General features: G+C 39.8%; 1 protein-coding gene across 1 annotated transcript in view; it reads left to right on the forward strand.

Annotated features, from left to right (window-relative positions):
- Positions 1-127: 127 nt before the first annotated feature.
- MTREX (Mtr4 exosome RNA helicase) overlaps positions 128-25908 on the forward strand; it is a 76766-nt gene continuing 50985 nt past the window's right edge. Inside the window, exons 1-9 of the mRNA XM_075541041.1 lie at positions 128-315; positions 3001-3135; positions 4653-4719; positions 13408-13470; positions 15863-15975; positions 18609-18783; positions 20079-20169; positions 21920-22044; positions 24725-24823. Of these exons, the coding sequence (XP_075397156.1) occupies positions 188-315; positions 3001-3135; positions 4653-4719; positions 13408-13470; positions 15863-15975; positions 18609-18783; positions 20079-20169; positions 21920-22044; positions 24725-24823 (996 nt within the window). The 5' untranslated portion in view covers positions 128-187. The remainder of the gene's footprint in view (positions 316-3000; positions 3136-4652; positions 4720-13407; positions 13471-15862; positions 15976-18608; positions 18784-20078; positions 20170-21919; positions 22045-24724; positions 24824-25908) is intronic.

Here is a 25908-nt window from a genome sequence, read left to right on the forward strand (position 1 = left end):
GTTGCCAATCAACCAGTGGGCGTAAACCTCCGAAAGGAAAAGGCGTGGCGGAGAAACCGGAAGAACTCCCCTTTGCCCTGTGATTCTACTTCTTTTGAGCCTTATTGGCCACCGTTGAGCCTTCATTGACGCCACTGTCGCGCGGCCGAGGGATTCGGAAGGAGATTCGGTCTCGCCGCCTGGGAAGATGGCGGACGCTTTCGGTGATGAGCTCTTCAGCGTGTTCGAGGACGACTCGACCGCCGAGGCCGAAGCCAAAAAAGACAAGGAGAAGGGGAAATGGAAGGGAACACCGGGGCCTGCGGAAAAATCTGAGTGAGCGGGTTTTGTTATTTATGTTTTTGTCTCTTCCGTGCTGACTCTCAGGGAGAGCACGAGGAAATGCGTGGCTTCGGGAAAGGGAAAGGAGGTTGAGAAAAAGGCTGTAGGGGGAGGAAGAACGTCTATTCGTTTGGGGAAAGCAGGTTGTTGGCGGTCGGGTATTCCGCCGGCGTCTTCAGCTCTACGTGCGTTTGCTTCACTGCTGGCTTCACCCCATCTTCCCGTTAAGGGCTCGAGGGCAGGTAAAATTGGCTCTGGCTCTGCCAGCGTACCTGCCCAGTGACGGCCACCTTGTCTTTAAGAAAACGAGTGACGGGTTGAGTAAAGGTCTAAGAAGGCCAGAAAACAATGAATTTGGTTGTCGTAGTGCCTACCACTAGAGTTGATGCTTGAGAATTGAGATGTCACATAATGAAGCTCTTGGCATGCATTGCACGTTCTGCTCTCAAGTGCTAGCATTCGCTGAGATTAAGAACAAGTTACTTGGCTGTTAACATGTGTAAAGGTTGCTGCATATAACCCCCCAGGAAGTATGTGATACACTGTTGATAGTCTCTACTCATCCCCTCTCGGACTTGGGTCAGTAAAATGATAACCCAAACCTACTGCAATCAAGTCCGGTCCAATTCTTAGTGATCCTATATTGGCTTTTTCAAGATTGTAGGAGAACAGACCATCTCAACCATACCCACCTAGTGCTTCAAATATCTCAACTTTTTCCTTGTTGAACTACCAGTGGATTTTAACACCACCCCAACCCCCTTTGTGCTTAGCACAATTCTTACCTGAGGGCTCCACCATGGCTCCTTTGTAGAGTGATAGTTTAGTAAAATTATTTTGGTAGTGGCTGAATTGGAAGAGGATACACTGGTGATAACAAAGTACATTACTTGCTTTTGGTAACAACACAGTGTTCTTTGTTACCATAAAGCTTATCCTTTTCAAATCCACTTCACCAGCTACTACCAAGACCATACTTTGTGTTTAAGGCTTGGGACATGCCCTTTCTGACTCTGCCATGATTGAGAAAGCAAAACCAGCATAGACTTTAATGTGTAAAATATGAGTGAACTGGAATGATAACTAGAACAAGTAGAGTCATAGGTCTCCCCTCTGCTAGAAGCTTACGTCTCCCTAGGGAACAAGTGCAACCTGAGTGTTGCATAGCAACCAACTTTGCGGATCTGCAGAATTGGAAACTGGTGACCCATTCAAAGATGGTGACTGCTTTGGATGTATGTTTCTGTCCACAATCTTGGCCATCATCCAATCCCTTCTCACCAGCTCCTGAGAGAGTCCACTTTACCTCTTGGGTTTCCCATTCCTGTGCATGGATGGGTAAGTCTTCCTGTTCTGGGCCTTAATTCTGCTCCACCCTCCCTTTAAAGATTGGAGTGTACTGGTAGCAGTGAATGAACATCCTCATGGAAAGGCGCTTCAAACCCTGGCCATGTGTGGGTTACAAGTGGGCCTGCTTACCGTAAGGTGAGCAGTTTGCAAACACCAGCCACTCCTCAGGAAAAAGAAGCTCTCTACTCTGGCAAAGGTGTGGCCTCGGAAGCAGTTCTCTCTGCCTATCAGGCTGCTATAAGTAGGACTTGAATGGATGGCAGGGAGCTTGGTTTTCATGTTCAAGCACACATTACCACTACTGTGTATTCTCAAACTCACTGCCATCCAGTCAGTTCCAACTTAGAGCAACCCTGTCAGAGAGCAGTTCTTAACCTGTGGGTCGCGGCCCCTTTGGGGGTCAAACAACCCTTTCCCGGGTCGTCCAATTCATAACAGTAGCAAAACTACAGTTATGAAGTAGCAACAAAAATAATTTTATGGTTGGGGGTTCACCACAACATGAGGAGCTGTATTAAAGGGTGGCAGCATTAGGAAGGTTGAGAACCTCTGATCTAGTGGGGGTTTTCCCCCATTTTGTGAATGTTGTATGAACAGTACTACATAATGTTGTTTTTTTACGTGACTTTAGTGTACGACATTGTGGAATCCATGACTATAACTAGCAGTGGTTTCCAAAATAACTTTTTGATAGAGAATTAAAGAATTAAAGACGGATATTCAAAATTTTCTGAAATTGCTGCCCTTTCCATTATATATTTGCGTGAGACTGGTTTTCTTCATGTACTTGAATTAGTTGAATGCAGAAATAGATGGTGGGGGAGGTGACTCTTGGGCCAACCGGACTCGGAAAGAATGGGAGACTGTCTCCTATTGGTAGCAGTGGGGAACTCAGCTGTTCTGCCCCAAGGTTTGGGTTAGGGAGGTGTCAGTAGCAGGTGACCTCAGCGGGGGCCTGGTGTGCATTCATACTGCAGGTGAAAGGGTTGTGGACATGCTTTATTTTCACATAACGCCCAGTCTCTGGAACCTGACCATATCTGTGAGAAGTGGGTATAGTTATTGATGGTGTTTATTAAATGTGTCATGGTATTTTGATTTGCAATTTTAAAGAAAATACATCGATTACTGTATTATTGAGAGGTTTAAGAAAGCCTACCTTTACTAATTGGAGTGTTCTGTGGTTTAGCCAATTTTGTTTCTCTGAAAAACATCTATTTATATGAATTCCTTCCTAGTGCTATATATTGTACATGGGAAAATATTTTGGAATCTCCTCTGAAGTCAGAACTGATACGCAACATTTATTCTAAACTGTTTGTTTTTCAGCAAACGTTCTGATGCTAAATTACAGTCAGAGTCGACTCAGAGTGGAAAAAAGAGAGGGCCAGATTTTGAAAGCACAGATGAACCCATTTTTGGAAAGAAGATCAGAATAGAAGAGTCAATTACTGAAGACGTAAGGTAGTATTCCCATTGTCATAAACGTGGTATACCATTGAGTCCATTCTAACTGATAGCAACCCTGTAGGCAAGTAGAAATGCCCCAAAGAGCTACCAAGACTGTAATCTTTATGGAAGGAACACAGGTGGCACAGTAGTTAAGCATGAGCAGTTCATGGGAGACAGAAGTGGCAGTCTGCTTCCCTACCGATGTGCATCAATTAAAAACACTGTGGCTTTGGGATCAGGTGTCCCATAGTCGTCAAGGTGACGTCTTTGCTCTTTACACTCACCCATCTTGGACAGCAGATTCACCCAGCTGTAGTGCTACTTCCATGTAGCATTAGAGAGGCTTCGAACCTGAAGACTCCTGTCAATGAGGATATTTGTGCATGAAATAGTGGCTTTTCCTCTAGTTTTGAAAACTAAAACTTGCTAGAAGTTGGTGCTATTTTCCAAGGTTTATGGCAATGATTTTCCTTTCTTTGCATCTTCCTTCTTCCATCTCTAATTCTAGTTTGGCATTACCATTAAAAATGTACGCTTTCTAGGATGTTTTAAAAACCAATTAGCTGTTGTTATACCTAGCAAATTTAACTACTGTAAGTGATGAAGGTATGTTACTGATATGTTTTAAGATATATCATTGATCTAAGGTGATGGAGTAGATCAGAGGTCCTCAAACTTTTTAAATGGGGCCAGTTCACTGTCCCTCAGACCCGTTGGAGGGCTGGACCATAGTTTTTTTTTTAAAAAAAACAAACTATGAACAAATTCCTATGCACACTGCACATATCTTATTTTGAAGTAAAAAACACAACGGGGCAAAAAAAACCCGGCAGGCTGGATAAATGTCCTCGGCGGGCTGCATGTGACTCGTGGGCCGTATTTTGAGGACCCCTGGAGTAGATTGTAAAGCAATATTAATCATTTAAAATCATTATTGCATCTGATAACCACTATTGGGTTTTACTTAATTAATCGCTAATTCTTAGAAATCAGAGTACAATAAACCAGAATAATGATTCTAGCACAAATTTACCTGTTTTTCTTTCATTGATTCACAGTTATATATTCCTTTAGCATATGAAGAACTTAGATGAGCATAACTTATGATTTTAATGAGAATCTTGAACACTCTTAGAAGCAATAATACCAGCATCTGAATTAGGCTAGTTTATTTTGTGCTGTTGTAGTGGTTTTTATAGCCTAATGGCAATGCTCTGTAGATGCACTTTTACCAAAATAACATGGGAAGTAAGCTGACTTAATTTTTGAGTAACTGATTTGGCCATATAGTCTGTAGTTGTAACAAAAGCTCTTAACTGATTATTTTCAAGTCTCTGTGTATTTGAGTAATGTAAAAAAATTTAATATTGGGGGTGGGAACAGACAATATGCTGCTGCACTGAAGAAAAAAATTGTGATAGTGTAAGTTTAAAAATTTAAATGAATATTTCCTTAACAGTACATGGATGACCTTTATTATCTAACCATAGAAAAATCATTTTGTTTAACTTTAACACATTTTATTTTAGTTTGGCAGAGCTGATGCCAAGAGTGAAGGTCCAAGCAGTTGAAACTGTTGAAGGGTGTACACATGAGGTGAGCACACAGAAAGTGGGAGTTTTCTCTGTAGTAGATCGTCTAATGAATTGTGAGTTCAGCCTCAAGGGTTTTGGAAATATGCAATCTCTGGGGTGCATGTGTTCTGGTGAAGGCACTGTCATCAACCTGGCCTCTACTCCTGGCCCCGCTCATTATGTAGCTGCAGTCTGGAGTACATTTCTTAATGTCTTTCAACATTGATTTTTAATTTGTGGATTTGAAATAAAGAACTCTACCTCAGAGACAGTTAAGTACGGGAGAAAATTCAAAGTGTCCTGGGCAGAGTGGATGCTCAGTGTGTGCTCATTCCCCTATTTGTGACTGTGTTAGGCCGACTTGACTAGAGAAACAAATCCAGAGACACTCATATGTATAAGAAAGAGCTTTTTATCAAGAACTAATTATTGAGAAAACATCCCTGCCCAGTCCAACCAAGTCCATAAGTCCGAAACTAGTCCCTAAGTCCCTCTTCAGGGTCACGCAGCCATATGCAATGATACAGAATGCAGGAAGATCACAAGGTGGTGGGTGAAAGTTGTCTGGATCTAATGACCGGTTCTTCCAGCAGTTGGGGTCAACCAGCAGGAAGGTGAAGGCAGAGAGAGGGGGTAGGTTCCCCAGGGCTCCCGTTATGAGAAGACCACACCAACAGGAGGCACCAGCAGGCTGTGACCTGACTGGCAGGCTGACTACCACCCCTACACTTATTTATCTTCAAGTCGACATGAAATTGTTTAACTGCTACAGTCCCCTTGTTCCATGTCTTGCTCTGATAACTGGAAAGTTGTAGTTTCTTTTTTTACCACAAGATGGTGCTTATTGACAGCATGCTTGACATGGATGATTATAAACCTCCAAAAAACCAAATTCAATGCTAAGGATGCAGACTTTCAGTGACCCTGTAGGAGAGGTTAGAATTGCCTCTCTGGATTTCCAAAACTGAAACTCTTTATGGGAATAAAAACCTCATCTTTCCTTTGCTGTGCCACTGGTGGTTTTGAACTGCTGACTTTGGTTAGCAGCCTAACGACACCAGGGCTTCCAAGCCAAAAGCAAACACTGCTGTTAGGTTGATTTTGACTCATATAGGACAGAGTATAAATAAATCATTTTATTGGAGGCTCGTACAACTGTTACCATGTCTCGTGAACGCTTGCCAAAGGGCTACCTCTGAAGAGGAGGACTTTTAACAATCAAATGGATAAGATGACACACACTGGAGACTGGTCCTCCTCTTTTCTTTGCCACTCCTGTTATCGCTCAATGGGCACATGAACAAAGTGGACATGGTTGTGCATGGGTTTATCTGTCCTGGATTCCCTGTGTTTCCAGTTCCTATTTGTACCAGTGTACATCCTTTGGTTTAGCCGGATTTGTAAAATAGAATTGGGAACATGAGAGTGGGGGTGAGGAAGCATTTAGGAACTAGAGGAAAGTTGTAAGGGGATGTCCAGTTGCCTACAGATGGGCTTTGGGTCCCCACTCCCTCATTCATAATTATATGATTTTTGTTCTTTGATACCTGATCCCATCGACACCTCATGATCACACAGGCTGGTGTGCTTTTTCCATGTGGGCTTTGTTGCTTCTCAGGTAGCCACTTGTTTATCTTCAAGCCTTTAAGGCCCCAGACACTTTATCTTTTGATAGCCGCACCATCAGCTTTCTTCTCCACGTTTGCTTATTTACCCATTTGTCTTCAGCAATCATGTCTGGAAGGTGAGCATAGTAGAATGACAATTTAATAGAACAAAGTGTTCTTGCATTGAGGGAGTAGAGGCCCAATGTCCTATCTGCTGCCTTAATACTAAACTTATAAATATATGCACATAGATCTATTTTCCCATCATTGTATGTAAATATATTTACATATGTACATGCCTATATTTAGGCCTTTTGCTTCCTAGTTCCTTCCTCTATTTTCTTTTACTTTCTTCTTGTCCCACTATCATGTTCAGCCTTTATTTGGGTTTCAGTAATTCCTCTTGGTTACATTTCCCTTGATCAAGCCCTGCCAGGCCTCTTACACCCTCCTCACCACTGATTTTGGATCACTTATTGTTTCCATGTCCCTAGGTTTGTTAACATCACTTCCTTTCCCTCACCTCCCCCTCTCCTACGTCATTCCTCCCCCAAGCATCAGTCCATTTGTTTTCTTCTCCACATTGTTTATCTCACCTATCTTATCTAGATAGGCCTGCATAGATAATAATATGCACAAAAACAAGAGAGAGCAAAACAAAGCAACAAAAGAGAAAACAACAACAACAAAAAGCCAATGACCCCAAAAAAGTCTGTAAATAGTTCAAGGTCTGTTGTTGACCTTTAGGAGTATTTACCGGTCGAGTGATGGGTTGCCAAGCCCTGGCCCCAGTCTATTTTTGGTATTCCCTCAAGACTTCCTTGCTCTGGTCCCCTTGCCGTTCTCTTGGAAACTCTTAGTGTTTTGCGTTGGTGTGGTGGGTTCAGGTTGGGCGCGGTTCCCACACTATTTCCAGAGTTGTCCATCCTAGGGCTGTGGGTCAGTGAGGGATGGCGTGTCTTGTAGTGGGACTGACCACATGGTCCTCTGTGCATTGGCTGCTCTGAGCAGGGACATCATCCTTAAGGCTTTGTGGATGTGCTCCCTTCTCTCTTCCTCCCCCTTTTTAGTTGACTACCACATGTGTACCTGGATTTGGTCTGGCTCCTGCCGTACTACCTGGACCTCATCCCAGGAATGTTTATGTACAGTAGTTTTTTCCCTTTGCCCCCCTTTTTTTTTTTTTTTTTAAAGCTTACCTCAGCGGAATCATGTTGTACTTGACCTTGTGTGCTTGGCTTACTTCGCTTAGCATACTTTCCTCCAGTTCTTCCCATGCAGCGATATGCTTCACGCGTTCATCACTGCATTTTAGCGATGCGTACTACTACATTGTATGTATGTACCACAGTGTTTTGAGCCATTCATCTGTTGATGGAAATTTGGATTGTTTCTAACTCCTTGTAATTGTGAATTGTGCCATGTGCCATGATGAACATGGGAGCACAGAGGTCTGGATATGGTTTGCTTCTTGCCTCTTCTGGGCACATGCCCAGGATTAGGATTGCTGGGTCCTATGGGAGCTCCATCTCCATCTGTTCAGACATTGCCAAATCGATTCCCATCGTGGCTGTACGTACCTACAGGCCCACCAGCAGTGCACGAGAGCTCCTCTCTCCTCACAGCCCCTCCAACACTTGTTGCTTTCTGGTTTTTTGAATTGGTCTATCTTTGAGGGTATTAGGTGGTATCTCATTGCTGTTTTAATTTGCATTTTTCTTAAGGCTAATGATCGTGAACATTTTCTCATATGTTTATTGGCCATTCAGATTTCTGCCCCTGTGAAGCTTCTGTTCAGGTCCTCTCCCCACCTCTTCAGTGGGCAATTAGTTTTCTCTTTTGGGAAGCTAACGGAGTATTGTAGATTTTAGTAATAGGATCTTTGTGCGATGTGCCATTACTAAAGATGTTTTCCCAGTCTAAGGGCTCTCATTACCTTCTTGGTGAATTCTTTTGATGTACACAGGTGTTTTATCTTCAGTATATCCCACCTGTCAATTTGTGCCTCTTCTGCGTTTGTGTCCTTCCCTATTTCTGATAGCCTATGTGTTCCCTGTGCCAAAGTTCTCAGGTTGGTCCCAATTCCCTCATTGATGGCACTAGTACCCTGTTTCCCCCAAGATAAGACAGCGTCTTCTATTAATTTTTGCTCCCAAAGATGCGCTAGGTCTTATCTTCAGGGATATTCATATTTTTCCATGAAGAAGAATATGGTAAACACTTATTGTTTTGTTTTATTAAAAGAGACCTTGCACTTCCTGTCTGCTCCGCCCACCACTGTGGTCCAGGGTCCAGAGTTAAGGTAGCTTCGGGGGGCCTTATTTTCAGGGGGATGCCTTATATTTCAGCAAGAGGCAAAAATAAGTAGGTCTTATTTTCAGGGAATGACTTACTTTGGGGGTAACACGGTAGTTTGGGGTTTTACCTCGAGGTCTGTGATCCACCTTGAGTTTATTCTTGTGCATGGAGTGATAATAAGGGTCTTGCTTCATTTTTCTGCAGGTAAATATCCATTTTTTCCAGCACCACTTGTTAAAGAGGGCATCTGCTTCACATTTGATATTTTTGGGGCCCTTAATCAAAGATAAGTTGCCTCTATGCTGATGATTTTATTTCTGGGTTTTCAGTTCTTTTCTATGGTCTGAGTATCTGTCATTGTCACAGTACCATGCGGTTTTGACAACTGTGGCTGTATAGTATGTACTAAAGTCAGGTAAAGCAAGTCCTCCCACTGTGTCCTCCTTCTTGAGGAGTTCTCTGCTAATTATGGCACAGTGGTCAGAGAGGTCGGTATGATATCAATGTGCTCAAATGTATGCAGATTTGCCTTATGCTGCAGCATGTGGTCTATCTTTGAATGTGTGCCATGTAGACTTGACAAGAATTAATTATTTTTGTATTTGGATGAAGAGCTCTGTAAATAACAGGTCAAATTTTCTAATTGTAGTGTTTAGATCTGTAGCCTCCTTGTTGAGTTTCACTCCCTATGATCTATCTATCTCAGAAAGAGGTGTATTGAGGTCAACTACTATAATTGTTGAGGCTGTGATTTCTTTTTTCATCCTTTGGAGCGTTTAGTTGATGTATTCAGCAGGTCTCTCATTTGAGGAATATATGTTTAAAATGCTTAGTGGTTCTTTGTCTAGGGTTCCCTTGAGCATTCTATCGTGTCTCTCATCTATTTTTATGGTTTGCACTTTCAGGTCAATTTTATGTGAGATTAGGATTGCAACCCCTGCATTCTTTGAATTTCTGTTTGCTTGGTATGCTTTTCTCCAGCCTTTGAGTCTCAGCTTATTTTTGTCTGTAGTCTTGAGGTGTGTCTACTGTAGATTGATGGGTTATGTTTTCTAAGCCAGTCTGTTAGCCTCAGCTAGCCAGATGCCCCAAGCTCCTCAACACCTAGTATATCTGTGCCTACTTAACTTTATGATGCGCCTCCTGCAACTTGGTGTGGGAATTTCCCTCTTAGTAACTCTCTTCAGATGATTTCTACGGAGTCCCTCTAGTATATGTTACTCAGTCACCATCTTCCCGGAAGTTCCAAACTATAAATCTTACAGAAGACAGCCTCATCTTTCTCCCACAGCGGGACTGATGGGTTCTGACCAATGACCTTCCAATTAGCAGCCCAGTGCTTAACGCAAAGTGCAATCAGGGTTCATTAGAATTTATAAAATAAGGAAATAAACTTTTTATTAATACACCTTTCATCATTATGCTACAACCTTATCAATATCAGATTATTGGAGAATCATGTAGAAAGCTCACTGTGTAAGGATAATTTAAAATGATTAATTTTATTAGAATTTTTCTAAAAGACGGGTTTTGATAGACTTCAGAACCCTAGCTCTTCAGATAATTTTTTTCTCTTAAAAATCCTTTATGTCGGAGAAAAAAATGTTTAGGGAAAAGAATGTACAGATGTGCTTTATACAATTGATGTATGTATATGTATGGACTGTGATAAGAGTTGTATGAGCCCCTAATAAATTGTTTTAAAAAAATCCTTTATGTTCCTTTAGAAATTACATTTAGAAGATGCAGATGTGATTGCGTCTTTGACTATTTAACAATTTAGACCTTGTTCCATCCTTGGAGGTTACAAAAAGCCAAAACTAAGCCAAAAGACAAGAGCCTAGGGACTCTTCTCGCCCTTCTCCCCCCCTTCTCCAGCCCTCTGTTCTCTCTGGTCCATTCATGTTCTTAGTGGATAATGTAGCCTTTTATTTTACTTAGAGCATTAAGGGTATTGAGTTGGGTTGCCTTCTGATTGTAACTTCCTGCAGCAAGGTTATCTGAACCTGCCCTATCCACTCAGCAAAACACTTCCCATTCCAGTGTCAGGAGGGCGGTTCTGCTAGTGTTCTTGGTTGTATATTATCCCACCTCCACAAGTCTTTGAGCTTTCCATTTTCCCTTGTTTGTTTCTAGAGTCTCTTTTTCTCTATTTACCCATTGCTGAGATTGGCTATGAGTTGAATTCCACTCAATGACAGTGTCTTTCTTTGGCTTTATTGACAAGTAAACGTTCAAAAACTTCCCCTTTTGTTCTGGATTTCTATTCCATCCTTGGAGTCATTTAGTCGATACCTTTTGAGCACCTAGTACATATTTTAATACACTGAGTACAAAGAGTTTTAACCAAAGAGACATGGTTCTTGCTTTCTTGAGTTTCTGCTCAGTGGCCTGCTTAAAACATGGAAAGATTCCCGATTGATTGCTTAACCTTCCATTATCTTTTAATCCACTGCGATTAGATTCCTTCTCCCTCCCTCCCTGTGAACTGCTCTGGCAAAGATCTTTGTTGTTGTTGTTTGTATTGTTTCAATCGTATTAGATTCTCATACAACTCTTATCACAATCCATACATACATCAATTTTGTAAAGCACATTTGTACATTCATTGCCCTCATCATTCTCAAAACATTTGCTCTCTACCCAAGGCCCTGGCATCAGCTCCTCATATTTTTTCCCCTCCTCCCCACTCTCCTCCCATGAACCCTTGATAATTTACAAATTATAATTTTGTCATATCTTGCCCTGTCCGACATCTCCCTTCACCCATTTTTCTATTTTCTGTCCCCCAGGGAGGAGGTCACATGTAATCGGTTCCCCCTTTCCAACTTACCCTCCCTCCACCCTCCCAGTATCGCCACTCACACCACTGGTCCTGAAGGGATCATCCGCTCTGGATTCCCTGTGTTTCCAGTTCCTATCTGTACCAGTGTACATCCTCTGGTCTGGCCAGATTTGTAAGATAGACTTTGGGTCATGATAGAGGCGGAGGAGGAAGCATTTAAGAACCAGAGGAAAGTTGTATGTTTCATCGTTGCTTCATCCCACCCTGTCCAGTGGTCTACAAATGGGCTTTGGGTCTTCACTCCACATGCCCCCTCATTCACAATGATATGGATTTTTGTTCCGATGATGCCTGATAACTGATCCCTTCAACACCTCGTGATCACACAGGCAGGTGTGCTTCTTCCATGTGGGCTATATTGCTTCTGAGCTAGATTGCCACTTGTTTATCTTCAAGTCTTTAAGACCCCAGACGCTATCTCTTTTGATAGCCGGGCACCATCAGCTTTCTTCACTAAATTTGCTATGCACCCGCTGTGTATTCAGCGATTGTGTCAGGAAGGTGAACATCGTAGAATGTGGCAAAGATCTCTAGTGACTAATTATGAAGTGTTTTACTTTGACTATTGTGCTACTTTTCTGTTTTCTCACTTCTTAGTGTATTTAGGTTTTTATCAGTTCCTAGATGTTGGTGTTACCCAGTCTATTTTCAGAATTAAAACAGTCCTTGATTCCAATACATATAAAAATTGAATTAAAAAAAACTGTTAAATCTCAGAGATTCTAAAATTGTGTTTGCTGATTTTTGGTGCATTTAAGTTATGTCATAGTATCAAGGAGAAACATAAGGAAAGTTGACTTACTAGTAGCCACAGCCCTGTATCTTGAGAAGGCTCATGTCATCATTTGGGGTCTGGTGCTCACATTTTCAGAACCTGGAATTTGATTTTGTCAGTGTTGCTCAACATAGACTCATTTTTAAATCCTTCTAATAAATTGAAGTATATAAAAGAATATATTTCCTTAAATTAATGGCAACATCGTCCTCTTACTGCCAAACTACTTAGAAATGAGAATTGGAAGCTCAGAATAAGCTGGCAGTCATAGTAAAAGAGGACATGTAGTCTTCACTATGAGTTGGAATCAACTCAGTGATAGTAAACTTTTGGTTTATAGCTTTAAGGAAAAGACTGATGAATACTATTCCCAGTCCTCAGAAGTGTTCATTAAGAAAAACAGTTCACAGTTAACTCAGTTCATATGGTGGGTAAGTGCAACAAATTTTACTTTGGGGCTTTGCTGTGTAGATTTTATTTTAATATCATACTTCTGATAAATTCTTCATACTGGTATACTTCATTAGGCTTCATAAGTGACCAGGTGTTAATTATATAGTCAGGTTTTTGTCTTCTCATTAAAATGACCCACATCTTGGGTTATAAGCTTACTGACTGTCTAACTACCTCTGAATCAGTTCATCTCATTTAACACCGACTTATTGACAGTTTCCTTTTAAAAATTGTTCCTAATTTCTATGCAGAGCTTACTTTGTCACTGGGGATTATTTGTATACTAAACACCTGCTGTATAGTTTGAAACATGAATGTTGGCAATATTAATTTTGAAATTTTGGAAGTTTATGTAGATTGGAAACTATTGTGCAGAAAAAGCCTTAACTAGAGGAAAATGCTAGTTTCCTTAAAGAAAATGTGTATCATTTTATTCCCACTCTCTGGTGTACCTGTTGAGCTTTTTGAGCATTTATTCTCTAATGGTTAGTACATTAAGTGTGGAAAATACAAAGTTATCTGGAGAGGTTCTAGACTTTATTATTTAGGGAAAAAATATGTACCTTTAATTACCATGAAACCAAAGCTAGTACAGTTATTTTTAATATTGTGCCTTGAGCTTTTTGGCCTCATTTTAAAAGGCATCTCATTACTTTTAACTTCCCACCTTCATTGATTAAATGTGTCAAATCAAAATAATAACTGTTTCTTTTTCAATGTTTTGATCATCAGGTTGCACTTCCTGCGGATGAAGAATATTTACCCCTTAAACCCCGTGTTGGAAAAGCAGCAAAGGTCTGTGTTTTGGGTGATAGATTTTATATGGATATATGAGTATCTATTTCTGAGCAATCATAAAGATAAACTTAGAGGAACTTTTTATACTTTCTAGTATATGTGTTGAGGAGCTCCAGGGGACAAATACAGAGAAAATTTAGTCAGTAATGTGTCATATTGGAAACCAAAGTTCATTTGATAAGCTTCTTAAAAAGTAGTGATTAATAAAATTTATCAAACTTTTCTCTGAGGGATATCTTCTTTAAATACAAAAATTTTGCATGTGTGTGCACCCAGCTTTAGCAAATGTGTAAAAGTCTAGTAAAACCAACTATATTAAACTGATTTTGAAGTCCTGCTAGATATTAGTAGGTAAGCAGATTTTTAATGTAAAATTTCCCAAGTAATTTTCTTCAAGGTAATAGTATGTTGTGGTAAGCAAACAATAACTACTTAATAAAAATCATTTAATTAGGGGCTCTTACATATATTATAACTGTTGATACATCCGTTATGTCAAGCAGACATGTACAATTGTTAGCATCAACAGTTTCTAAGCATCTTTTTTCTTGTGAGCCCTTTGATATCAACTCCTTTCTCCCCCTCCCTCCTCCACTCTGCCACTCCTGTGAACCCCTATCTATTATGTATTGTTATACATATCTTGTACATACCTTACACTACCATTCTATCCCTTCACCTACTATCTTGGTATTCGTCCCCCTTAGGGAGGGGGTTATTCCACCTTCTTGCTATCTGTTTGCACCCCACCCCTCACTTTCTTCTCCTTCCCTTGCTCCTCCTGGAATTGCTATTCCCGTTACTGTTTCTCAGGCAGTTTGTCTTTCCTGAGTTCCGTATATTGAAAGCTCTTGTCTGTGCCACTGTATGTACACCTGTCTAGCTGAATTTGCGAGGTAGGACTATGATCTTAATAGTGGGGGGAGCATGAACTTTTAAACCTAAATAAACCTACTTGTAAACAGCAGTGGTGGTGGACATACCTGACCTCTGGCTTCCCTGTTAGTAGGAGGAAGAGTAACCAAACCTCCGTGGTCAATCCTTTTTTTTACCTACTCTGACAAAAAACCATTCCTCCCACTGCCACTTTACATAGATGCTGGGTTCCGTAATTCCTTGTAGCGATGACACAAAACTTAGTACTCACGGTTAAGGGAGTACTTTATTAGGGAAGCTAATAGATTACCTCAAGTCAAGATCAGCATATCAGCCAGCAGTCTTACCCCAGCCCCCAATCTCTCTGCCACATGGTCCCTGGCCTTTGCTACCATGGGTCCTGTCGCTCTGTCCCACAGATCCAGTCTTGGGCCATCTGAGGCGAAGATACTACATGGTTTTGGCACTGCACCTTTGAGTCACCATGCAAGTCTCTTTGATGCATCTGGTCTTAGTGATTTCTGCCTCTTCAGGCAGTGATCTTGGAATGTGCTCTTCCAAGGTCAGGGTGTCTCTTATTGCAGCTGCTTCGAAGATGGATGTGCCAAGGGGTGTAACCAATTCTCTCTCTGCATGTTACTCCCACCCGATTTGCTTAGTCCTAACCAATCATTTGATGGACATTACAGAGCCTTGAGTACAAGAGCTGTATTAAGAAATTTCACTCTACCACATTACTTATCAATTCACATTATCTGACATTTTGCATCTATGCCAATAGTAAAAAAATTCTTCTGATTATTTTGTACATTAGTGATGTGTGTTTGTCAGAAACAACCAGATGCAAAGTGAAGGTCATGTTAGCTCTGATACGGTTATTGTGTCCACTTGGCTAGTTCATGATCGTTTGAAAGTCATAAAGTTCTGTAATGATGCAGTTTGGCAATTACATAAAGATGCAATCATCCTTAGTTTTGTGACCTGATATTTTCATCCTCCATTTTTCCATAATGCCTATCTTTGCGTGACCACCTGGTCTTTGGAACCTAGCCAGGTTGATATGTGAGAAGTGGGTGCATATGTACTTTGAATTCTGCCTTTGATGTCCACCTATGTAGATGAACCTAGTGAGGAATTTCATTTTCCAAAGCCGCAGACTTTCTGTCTTTCAAAGGAAATAGCTAATTGAGAGGTTGTTTTAAAGACTAGTAATATGTAAGAATATTAAGACAGTAAGTACCACAAAGCATCTTTTTGATAAATGGTAATGATTATCTTTTTGTTAATGGATATGCAAGTGTAATAATGGAACAGGACAGCAAAACTAATTTTTATGCTTCTTGATTGATATTTTTTATTGTTTCTAATAGTTGCCTAATTTCCCACATAGAATTGAATGAAGAAATGCTCGCAAAACCTTAATGGGGGAGGTTGGGATAGCCTCTCGATTTTAGCTGTGTTCTGATACGGAAAGGTATTTTCATGCAGGTGATAGTATTTTGGTTTTTTGTAGGAGTACCCATTCATCCTTGATGCTTTTCAAAGAGAGGCCATTCAGTGTGTTGATAATAATCAGTCTGTCTTAGTATCTGCACATACATCAGCTGGAAAAACAGTATGCGCTGAGTAAGTAACTTTCGTATATTCATTTGTTTGTTATATTTTATTAATTTTAATCATTTTATTGGGGCTCAGACAACTCTTATCACAATCCATACATACATCACTTTTATAAAGCACATTTGTACATTCGTTATCCTCATCATTCTCAAAACATTTGCTCTCCACGTAAGCTTCTGGCATCAGCTCCTCATTTTCCCCCTCCTTCCCTGCTCCCTCTCCCTCATGAACCTTTGATAATTTATGAATTATTATTTTGTCATGTCTTACACTGTCTGATGTCTTCCTTCACCCGCTTTTCTGTTGTCCATCCCTCAGGGAGGAGGTTATATGTAGATCCTTGTAATTGGTTCCTCCTCTCTACCCCACCCTCCCTCAACCCTCCTGGTCTCGCCACTCTCACCCCTGGTCCTGAAGGGATCATCCGTCCTGGATTCCCTGTGTTTCCGGTTCTCATCTGTACCAGTGTACATCCTCTGGTCTAGCCAGGTTTGTAAGGTCGAATTGGGATCATGACAGTGAGTAGGGAGGAAACATTTAGGAACTAGAGGAAAGTTGTATGCTTCATCATTGCTGCACTGCGCCCTGACTGGCTTGTCTCCTTCCTGCGACCCTTCTGTAAGGGGATGGTATAGATGGGCTTTGGGTCCCCATTCCACACTCCCCCTCATTCACAGTGATAATTATTTTTTGTTCTTTGATGCCTGATACTTGATCCCTTTAACACCTCGTGATGACACAATCTGGTGTGCTTCTTCCATGTGGGCTTTGTTGCTTCTCGGCTAGATGGCTGCTTGTTTACCTTCAAGTCCTTTATACCCTAGATGTTCTATCTTTTGATAGCCAGGCTCCATCAGCTTTCTTCACCACATTAGCTTTCACACCTGCTTTGTCTTCAGCAATCATGTCAGGAAGGTGAGCATCATGGAATGCCAGTTTAATAGAACAGAGTATTCTTGTATTGAGGGAATACTTGGGTAGAGGCCCAATGTCCATCTGCTACCTTAATACTAAACCTATACATAGATGCACATAAATCTATTTCCCATGTTTTATTTTTTTGTTGAGTCCACAATTCTTTTATGTCTTTAAGGGAAAAAAAAAACCAGTGTTTTGGGCAATTCTTTCTGCCTGAATGCCTCCTAACAGAATTGTGTGATTTTATGTGAACTGGTATATAGAGTCATGAACAATTTTTAAGTATTTTCCATTGTTAGTGTCTGTAATTATACAATCTGCTTTCTTGAGGAAGAGGCTTAAATAAGTTCTAAGGATACACAGCATGCACCTTTCTGTCTTATCCACATTGCAAGTTTCCACATCTGCAAACAGTGGCTTCCATGGAGGAAATGTGAATAATGATGATGGAATACCGTAAACTATATTTCTTCAAGATTTACTCATTTATTAATAATTTAAAAATTCCATAACACTGTTTTTCATTTTCCACTGATCATTCCTGAGATTCCAAAGTTATCCCATTCCCTATTTTTTTATTCCAAGTGTGCCTTCTCTCTTTTTTTTTTCATTAAAAATCAGTAAAGATACAAAGGTTAACTCTGAAAAGGCAAGTTGAGATACCTAATATTCAAAGAATGGGAGAAAAACCAAAAATAATAAAAGGTTTATTTCTCATCATAGATCTTAAAAAAAGAAAGTTTTCTTTTAAAGCTAAGATTTTAAAAAATGTGTGGGTTTTTTTTCTCACTTCATGAAATTAACATTTTTTTTCCTGTTTGATTTCTGCAGATGTTTATTTTCTTTATTTTTCTTGCTTTGGGAATTATTTGTTCTTTGTCTAGTTTCTTTTTTTGGTGGGGGGGAACACACACCAAGTTTTCTTGGAGGACAAGGGTATTTACAGGGGATTTGTGTAGTTTCTTAAGGAAAAGTGAGGTCATTGGGGTGAGACCTTTTTCTTTTTTCATACATGAATGAGGGAATATGGCTGACCTTGTTCTAATGGAAGCATTCAGTGCTATGATTTCCCTTCCGGTAGCTTTAGCTACATGCTATAAGTGTTATATTGATATAATTGGTTTTATATGTTTGGAAGATGTTTTTGATAGTTTCAAAATTAATTTAATATATTTGATGGCAGCATTTTTTATGGCACCATATTCTTTCCACCTGAAGAAATTCCTATAGTATGTATTTCTTGGGCGGGCAGACAAGTAGGGAAGGAGTGGCGCACACTCAGCCTCTCCTGTTGTTTCTCCTATCTCAGCCCCAGAAGCAGCTCCTGGCTCCATTGACTAACACCCCCCCACCCCCTCCCCGCACACACACTGCCTGAGAGCCTGTGCTTGGAGCCCTATCCTCTGCCTCACCTCATTGTCTCACTCTCGGCACAGTTCTGCAAGAGTCTGGCTTTCGAGTTTTAAAACCACAGACTACCGCTTTATTTTTGAAAAGTACACTTTCTAATCCTATGTATGCATGCATTTGTGGGCAGATGTGGCCTGAAGGGGTGCTAAGCATTTCTGTTGTAGATAGGATACGGTGATTGTGTTCTTCAGAGTTCATTGATGATAAACAAAGTAGGAAAAATCTGGACACATTTTAGAGAATAATAGGTTCAGAAAATCGAAATGAGCATTTTGTGATGATTTAATTCTTAATTACTTTCGTATGTGTAGGTATGCCATTGCATTGGCCTTGAGGGAAAAGCAGCGCGTAATATTTACCAGTCCAATTAAGGCTCTGAGCAACCAGAAATACCGCGAAATGTATGAAGAATTTCAAGATGTTGGTCTGATGACTGGAGATGTTACTATTAATCCTACAGCATCTTGTCTTGTTATGACCACAGAGGTAATATATATATAGTAGCTTATACATCCATTTTTCCATTTTTCACTTAATATGTATTCATTTAGAGCATCCAGAATTTTATCATATACTCAGTGTAGACACAATGCTAGCACTTTGACAGGGAGAAAGTTCATCTTAAAATGTCATAGCAACAGTATACATTTATTTCTGAAAAGCCAATATCTTTATTACTTGTCATAAAAATACACAATCTTTTCATCAAGTATTTTAAGTGCTTATTACTGTCAGTGACATTAAAATTATAGTTTTAAATATTTTAAGGACTTGAATATATAGTTTTTATAGAAGTAACTCCTTATTTCATCTGATTTTTTTTCCTTCTGCAGCTGAGTGTAAGATCAAATAGAAAAGTAGCACACAGTAAGAAATGTTCTATTACATTTAGTTTCCTTCCATAATCACAGTTAGACCTTACATATAATTATAATATCTTAAGTTTTGGACATGATTAGCTGTGTGTACTGCACTAAGTACTTCTGCACCTACTTAAATTACATTCTTGCCTTTTACACGGACACGGTACACTAGAGAGCATAAATTAGTGTCTGGTATGGAGAGCAGCCAAAAGCATTGCTCATTTTTCATTTTGATACCCAAAGTAAGTTAATTTTCTTTTCTCAAAATTTTACTTCATCTGTAGAACATTTCTTTAACTCGGAAAAATCAGAGTAAATCAAGAAAATAATACATTCTGAGGGGATATAGGCAGAAAAAGTGAGTCATAAAGTGTGTCTTGGACTTGGTTCTGAGCGTATACTGGAAGGGTGGCTTCCCTTGACGCAAGTGGGCACTCGACGTAATGAGCCTCTGAGGATTGTAGCTGATCTCTTAGCTATTGAGCATGCATTTATTTTGGTTTTGTGGGAGAAAGGAATATTAATTTGATTTATAAAATGGTGTTGGTTCACTAGTAGAATTCTCTCATCCTCTCTGTGGGAGACCCAGGTTTGACTCCTGGCCAGTGAACCTCATGTGTAGCCACTGGTGTTGCTTTAATATTGAGTAGGTTTCAATGGAGCTCCCAGATTAAAACGGACTAGGAATAAAGGTGTGGCAATTACTTCTGAAAACTAGCCGATAAAAGCCCTGTGGATTACAGTGATCCAGTCTTAGGGATAGTGCAGGACTGGGCACTGATTCTTGTGCTTAGGTTGCTGTGATTCAGAGATCAGCTCCACGCAGTTAGCAACAAAAAATAATGTTTCCGTTAGTAAAGATTTTCCAAAGTCTTTCAGTTTTTGTTTAATTGTTGATTTTTTAAATTTTCTCTTGAGATTTTGAGAAGTATGCTGTACAGAGGTTCTGAAGTTATGCGAGAAGTTGCTTGGGTCATATTTGATGAAATCCATTACATGAGAGACTCAGGTACTGTGCATATTCTATTGTGGTGTTGAGAGTTATAACACATTTCTTTAAATTGCCCTTAGGAGTTTTGAACTAGAAGCACTTACAGTTTGCTTTGGGTTTTGATATGACTGGAATTTAGTACATGGTGGCACTGTTGCTTCGATGTTGGACTGATGATTGCAAAATCCAGTTCAAACCTGCCAATTGCGCTGGACTGCGATCAGGCTGCTTAAAAGATTACAATCTTCGAAACCTGGTACTGGGTCACAGTGAGGCAGAATTGACAATATCAGCGGGTTGGACTTTTGATTTTAGAATTCTAATATTTGGGTCTTAAAATTGTTGACAACTTGATACATTGTTTCCAGTTTGAACTATTCAAGTTGTAATTTCCTCCGAGTGAAAATCAGCATCTTCAGATAAAGCAAGTGGAATTATAAAACTGGTTTGCTTTTAATAGAGAAATCACTAATGTTAAATAGTTCCTAAAACTTTTGACTTAAAAAAGTTTAATTACCTTGAGTTTCATTAAGCTATTTTTTAAAATGCTTCCAAAGTTCAAGAAAAACATGTTTCTGATAAAAATGAGAATTATGAAATACACACAAAAAAAGTTAGAAATGTCTCTTTACTTGGGCTATTCTAGTTCTACTAATGGAAAAATAACCGTATTTGGAATTATGAGGGATGAGAGGTGAAGGTTGATAGTTGATTTATTTTTAAAATCATAATCCTGTGGTGGTTTATTTTAGAGGGAAACTATCAAGTTGATTTTTTTGTCTTATTTTCCATTATAATATGAAATGACTTGTATTTCTGGGATTTCTCAAATCTTTTGCCCTTCAAAAGTTTATGAGGGTAGTTGCGTGAGAGAGTTCATATGGAATATAACTGGTGTGTCTTTGAAATGTGTTGCTGCAGCATGTGCAGATCATTCACCCCTGCCTCTCAAAGTAAAGTGGGAAAACTACTCTTTTGATGGGCTGTATCTTAGCTATCTAGTTCGGTAACAGAAATGTGGACAGCTGTAACAAACAGAAATTTCTGCTTAGAGTTTAGAAGGCTGAAGTCCAAATTTAGTGTGCTGGCTCTAGGCAAGACCTAGGTCCTTGCCTTCTTTCCACTCTGTGGTCTTGAGTTCCCTTGGAAAGCTACTTGGTATTAAGCTTTCCTGACTTTAAGAGGTTCTCTGTGTAGGGACCCTGGGTTCAAAGGTCATGTTCTAATTCTTCTTTCCTGATAATACTCAGATCTCTTTGCTTCCTGCTCACTTCTTTCCTATTTTATCCTCTTGCAAGATAAAAAAAATGCAGGCCCCATGCCAGGAGACTCCTCTTAAACTGGATTAGGGCTGACCTGAACAAGGGTGCTGTATCCCACCCTGATCCTCTTACAAATGGTTGGCAGATCATATAGGAGAGTATTTATATTATTGCATAATTCAAACCAGAGGGTCCTGGGCTCAACCAAGCTGACTCATACTCTTGGGGGACCCAGGTTGATCTGTGACATGCTACCCTTAAAAGAGATTCAGGCTGGAGCTGGTGTTTTTGCAGTTACTTCAGAATATTTTGTTTTTCTAGTGTTAAGTCTTAGTAGATTGATTCATGGTGAGAATTAGCATAGTTTTCAGTCAAGTTCTGTGACAAAAAATAATCTTTGTGAAATGGTTTGCATTTCTCATTATTCAGCTTGAGAATATTATTGAGATACTATAATTAAAGTGTAACTGAATTCCAATCCAAGTTGTGTTGTTTTGTTTCTCCAGAGCGTGGTGTAGTATGGGAAGAAACTATTATTTTGCTCCCTGATAATGTTCACTATGTCTTTCTATCGGCTACTATACCAAATGCTCGACAGTTTGCTGAATGGATTTGCCACTTACATAAGCAGGTATTTGCTTTCTCTTTAAATTTTTAAAAACATGAATTTGCTTTACCCTATCTGGTAATTAACTTCTTATCACATTCAACTGACTAGCTATTTAAAGTGTTGATTTCTGAGCTAAATCTCAAACCAAAGATAACCCAAAATCTCTAAAAATAGAACCTCAGAATCTCCAAATCTCTAATATTATGTAGATATCAAAGTCTTACTTCTTGTGTGACTCTTTTCATGTTTGCCCTTTTATTTGATTAGATACCACTGAAAAGGAATTGGGACAATTACCTCAGTCTGATTTTTTTCTTAACCTCTAAACTCTACTTCCATGTGCTTTTGTTGCTTATTTCTTGAAATCTTAGCATGTCCCCTACCCTTCACCTAAGGTAATATGTTTGAGGATGTCTGCTCTAGTCCATTTAATGATTTTGGTCCTTTTTCCAAAGATTAATTGCCCATAGATAGATGGATTTACTTGTAGTTTGTTAACTCTGTTTCATTATGTGTGCTATTGTGACAAACCTAGGCTGTTTTGTCTAATATAGCTGAACAGGTTTTGCGATTGAGAAAGAATCAGCTTCCTATTTTGTGGTCTTTATTAGTGTTTTACTCATTTGAGGTCTCCTTTTCCATGTGAATTTGATTACTAGTTTTTTTTCCATCTCATTAAAAATGGTATTGGAATCTGTATTGGAATTACATTTTATCTGTATATACTTTGGTAGTATTGACATTTTCATAATGTGAAGTTTTCCTATCCATGATCAGGGGAACCCTAGTAGTACTGCCTGGTAAACATTGGACTGCTAACTACAAACAAGGTCAACACTTCAAACCCACCAGCCTTTCCATGGGAGAAAAATTAGACTCTGCTCCCATAAAGATTTACAGCCTCGGAAGCTTTACGTAGGGCCCTTATGAATTGAAATAGGCTAGATGGCAGTGACTTTGGTCGGTTATTCAGCAGCTTAGAATATACTTCCATTTATGTAGGTCTCTTGGTTTCTTGTAGTAATATTTTGTAGGTTTCTTTGTGTAGGTCTTTTATTTCTCTGATTTATTCCTAAGTATTGCATCTTTGGGGTGACTATTGTAAATGGTATTGTTTTCCTGATTTCCATCTTGGAGCTCGCTTTGTTAGTTTAAAGGAATCCGACTGATTTTATATGTTGATTTTGTTTCCTATCACTTTGCTGAATCTTTCAGGTAATTCCAGTCATATTTTGCTGAGCCTTTGGGATTTTTCTATTTATAGGATCATATCAGAGCCCTGGTGGCAAGCTGGTAATCACATGGTCAGCAGGTTGAAACCATCTCCCCAGGAAAAAGACAAGGTTATTTTACACCTGTAAAGAATTACAGTCTTGACAACTCATGGGGGCAGTTCTGCCCTGTCCGGTAGGATAGCTCTGAGGTGGAATCCATGTATGACCGTGAGTAAGCTTTGGTTTGGAGGATCATAGCAGTGGTGCCTTTTGTTTCCACTTCTTGCCGTATAGCTTTAGCTAGGCTACCAACCATCTTAAATAGACTTGCTGGTGAAGGGCATCCTTATCTGGTTCCCATCTGCAAGGAAAATGCTTTTGGCTGGCATGAGCCATAACCAAACTCAGTGCCATTGAGTCAATGCTGACTCATAGAGATCCCCTGTGGGTTTCTAGACTGTAACTGTGTACAGGAGTGGACAGCCCAGTGTTTCTGATCCAGAGCTGCTGGTGGTTTCAAACTGCAGACTGACCATGTGGATCGCAGTCCAACACTACACCACCAGGGCCCGTTTGGGCTTGCACATTTGCCCTTAATTATGTTGGGGAATTTCTCCTTTGTTAAGGAGTAGGTAATTAGATTTTGGTAAATGTCTCTTCTGTCAGTTGATGTGATCATAGGGTACTTTCATTTTATGGTGGCTTACATTGAATGTTTTTCTAATACTGATCATCCTTGCATGCCTGGTATGAGTTGGATTCTGTTGGTTAGCATTATATTGATTATCATCCTCTGTCAAGTTTAGAAATGACCGCATTTATTCAGCCATTGAACCATAAGTACACAGATTTTCACTAAGACCTTCCTACTAGGATAAGCTGGGCATCTTCTGAGCATCTTTTTAAAATCTTGCCGTTCAAATACTATGAAGCTGTTTATGAGCATGTTGACTTTTTGTTTTTTGCAACTTTATTGGATAAGCATTTGTTTAGTATACTGAATTTAATCTTTGTTTTCTTTTCTAGCTCTCTTTTAAAACATTGACTTTCTCATGTACTTACTATCTTTTTATGAGCTCTCTCTAATAATGTTTGTTACATTTTCCCATGTTACTTCTGTAGGATAGAAACCTGCTCATCTTATTACTGCTCCATAAAAGAAGGCATTCCTATTGGTTACAGCATGAGTCCAGGATTGTTAGGAAAGATCACGATATGCATTTGGCTGTGTTTAGGGACTTGGCAAATAGAAAGGATGTTAGCATTAATTTGGTAGACCTGTTTTCCACATTTTTCTGTGGTTCTTTTTTTTTTTTCCTCCGGCCCAATTTTCTATGGTTCTTAATGCTAAAAACTTTCTTGTTTCTTTTTGGAATGCTGAATTCACAAGCTTAATTCCCCAGGGGATTTTAGGCAGATCACATACATAGTTCTATTTTGTGTCAATAAAATTTAACAGGCTTAATTGCTTATCTTTCTTTTTGCAGCCTTGCCATGTGATTTACACAGACTATCGGCCTACCCCACTGCAACATTACATCTTCCCAGCAGGAGGAGATGGCCTCCACCTTGTAGTTGATGAAAATGTAAGGAGATGATTATATTATTCTTCCCAGTTTATAGCTTTTTAATTTATGTAGTTTAATTTTTAGATTTTGTTTCAGCTTTTCAAATTGTTTCTTAAATGTGTCTTTTCAAACTTTTAATAAATCATTTTATTGGGGACTCTTACAGCTCTTATAACAATCCATGCATCAATTGTATCGAGCACATTTGTTGCCATCATCATTTTCAAAACATTTTCTTCCTACTTGAGCCCTTGGTATCAGCTCCTCTTTTACCCTTCTCTGTCCCCCACCCTCTGACCCTTGTGAACCCTTGACAGTTTATAAATTATTTTTATTTTCATATTTTATACTGTCTGCTGTCTCCCTTCACCCACTTTTGTGTTCCTTACCCGGTGGGGGTGGGGAGGCGGTGTTGTACATTGCTCACTGTAGTTGGTTTCCTTGTTCTTCCCCCTACCCTCAAGTTATTGCTACTGTCATTATTGGTCCTGAGAGGTTTATCTACCCTGAATTCTGTGTGTTGAGAGCTCTTATCTGTACTAGTGTACATGCTCCGGTCTAGCCAGACTTGTAAGATAGAACCGGGAACCGGGGGTCATGATAGTGAGGTGAATGGGTGTGCACTAAAGAGCTAGAGGAATGTTGTGTGTTTCATTGGTGCTATACTTCACCCTGGCTGGCTTGTTCCTTCTTCGTGACCCCTCTGTGAGGGGATGTCCAGTTGTCTACAGATGGACTTTGTGTCTCCGCTCTGACCCCCCTCATTTGCATCATTATGATCATCTGTTTTGGGTCTTCTGATGCCTGATACCTGATCCTATGGACACCTTGTGATCACACGGGTTGGTGTGCTTCTTCCTTGTTGGCTTTGTGACTTCTTTGCTACATGGCCACCTCCCTGAAAAAACGACCGCTGAAGACAAATGTGGCGAAGAAAGCTGATGGTGCCCGGCTATCAAAAGATGTAGCGACTGGGGTCTTAAAGGCTTGAAGGTAAACAAGCGGCCATCTAGCTCAGCAGCAACAAAGCCCATGTGGAAGAAGCACACCAACCTGTGCAATCACAAGGTGTTGAAGGGATCAGGTATCAGGCATCATAAGAA

This window comes from Tenrec ecaudatus, chromosome 2 (assembly GCF_050624435.1).
Source record: "Tenrec ecaudatus isolate mTenEca1 chromosome 2, mTenEca1.hap1, whole genome shotgun sequence".
NCBI lineage: Eukaryota > Metazoa > Chordata > Mammalia > Afrosoricida > Tenrecidae > Tenrec > Tenrec ecaudatus.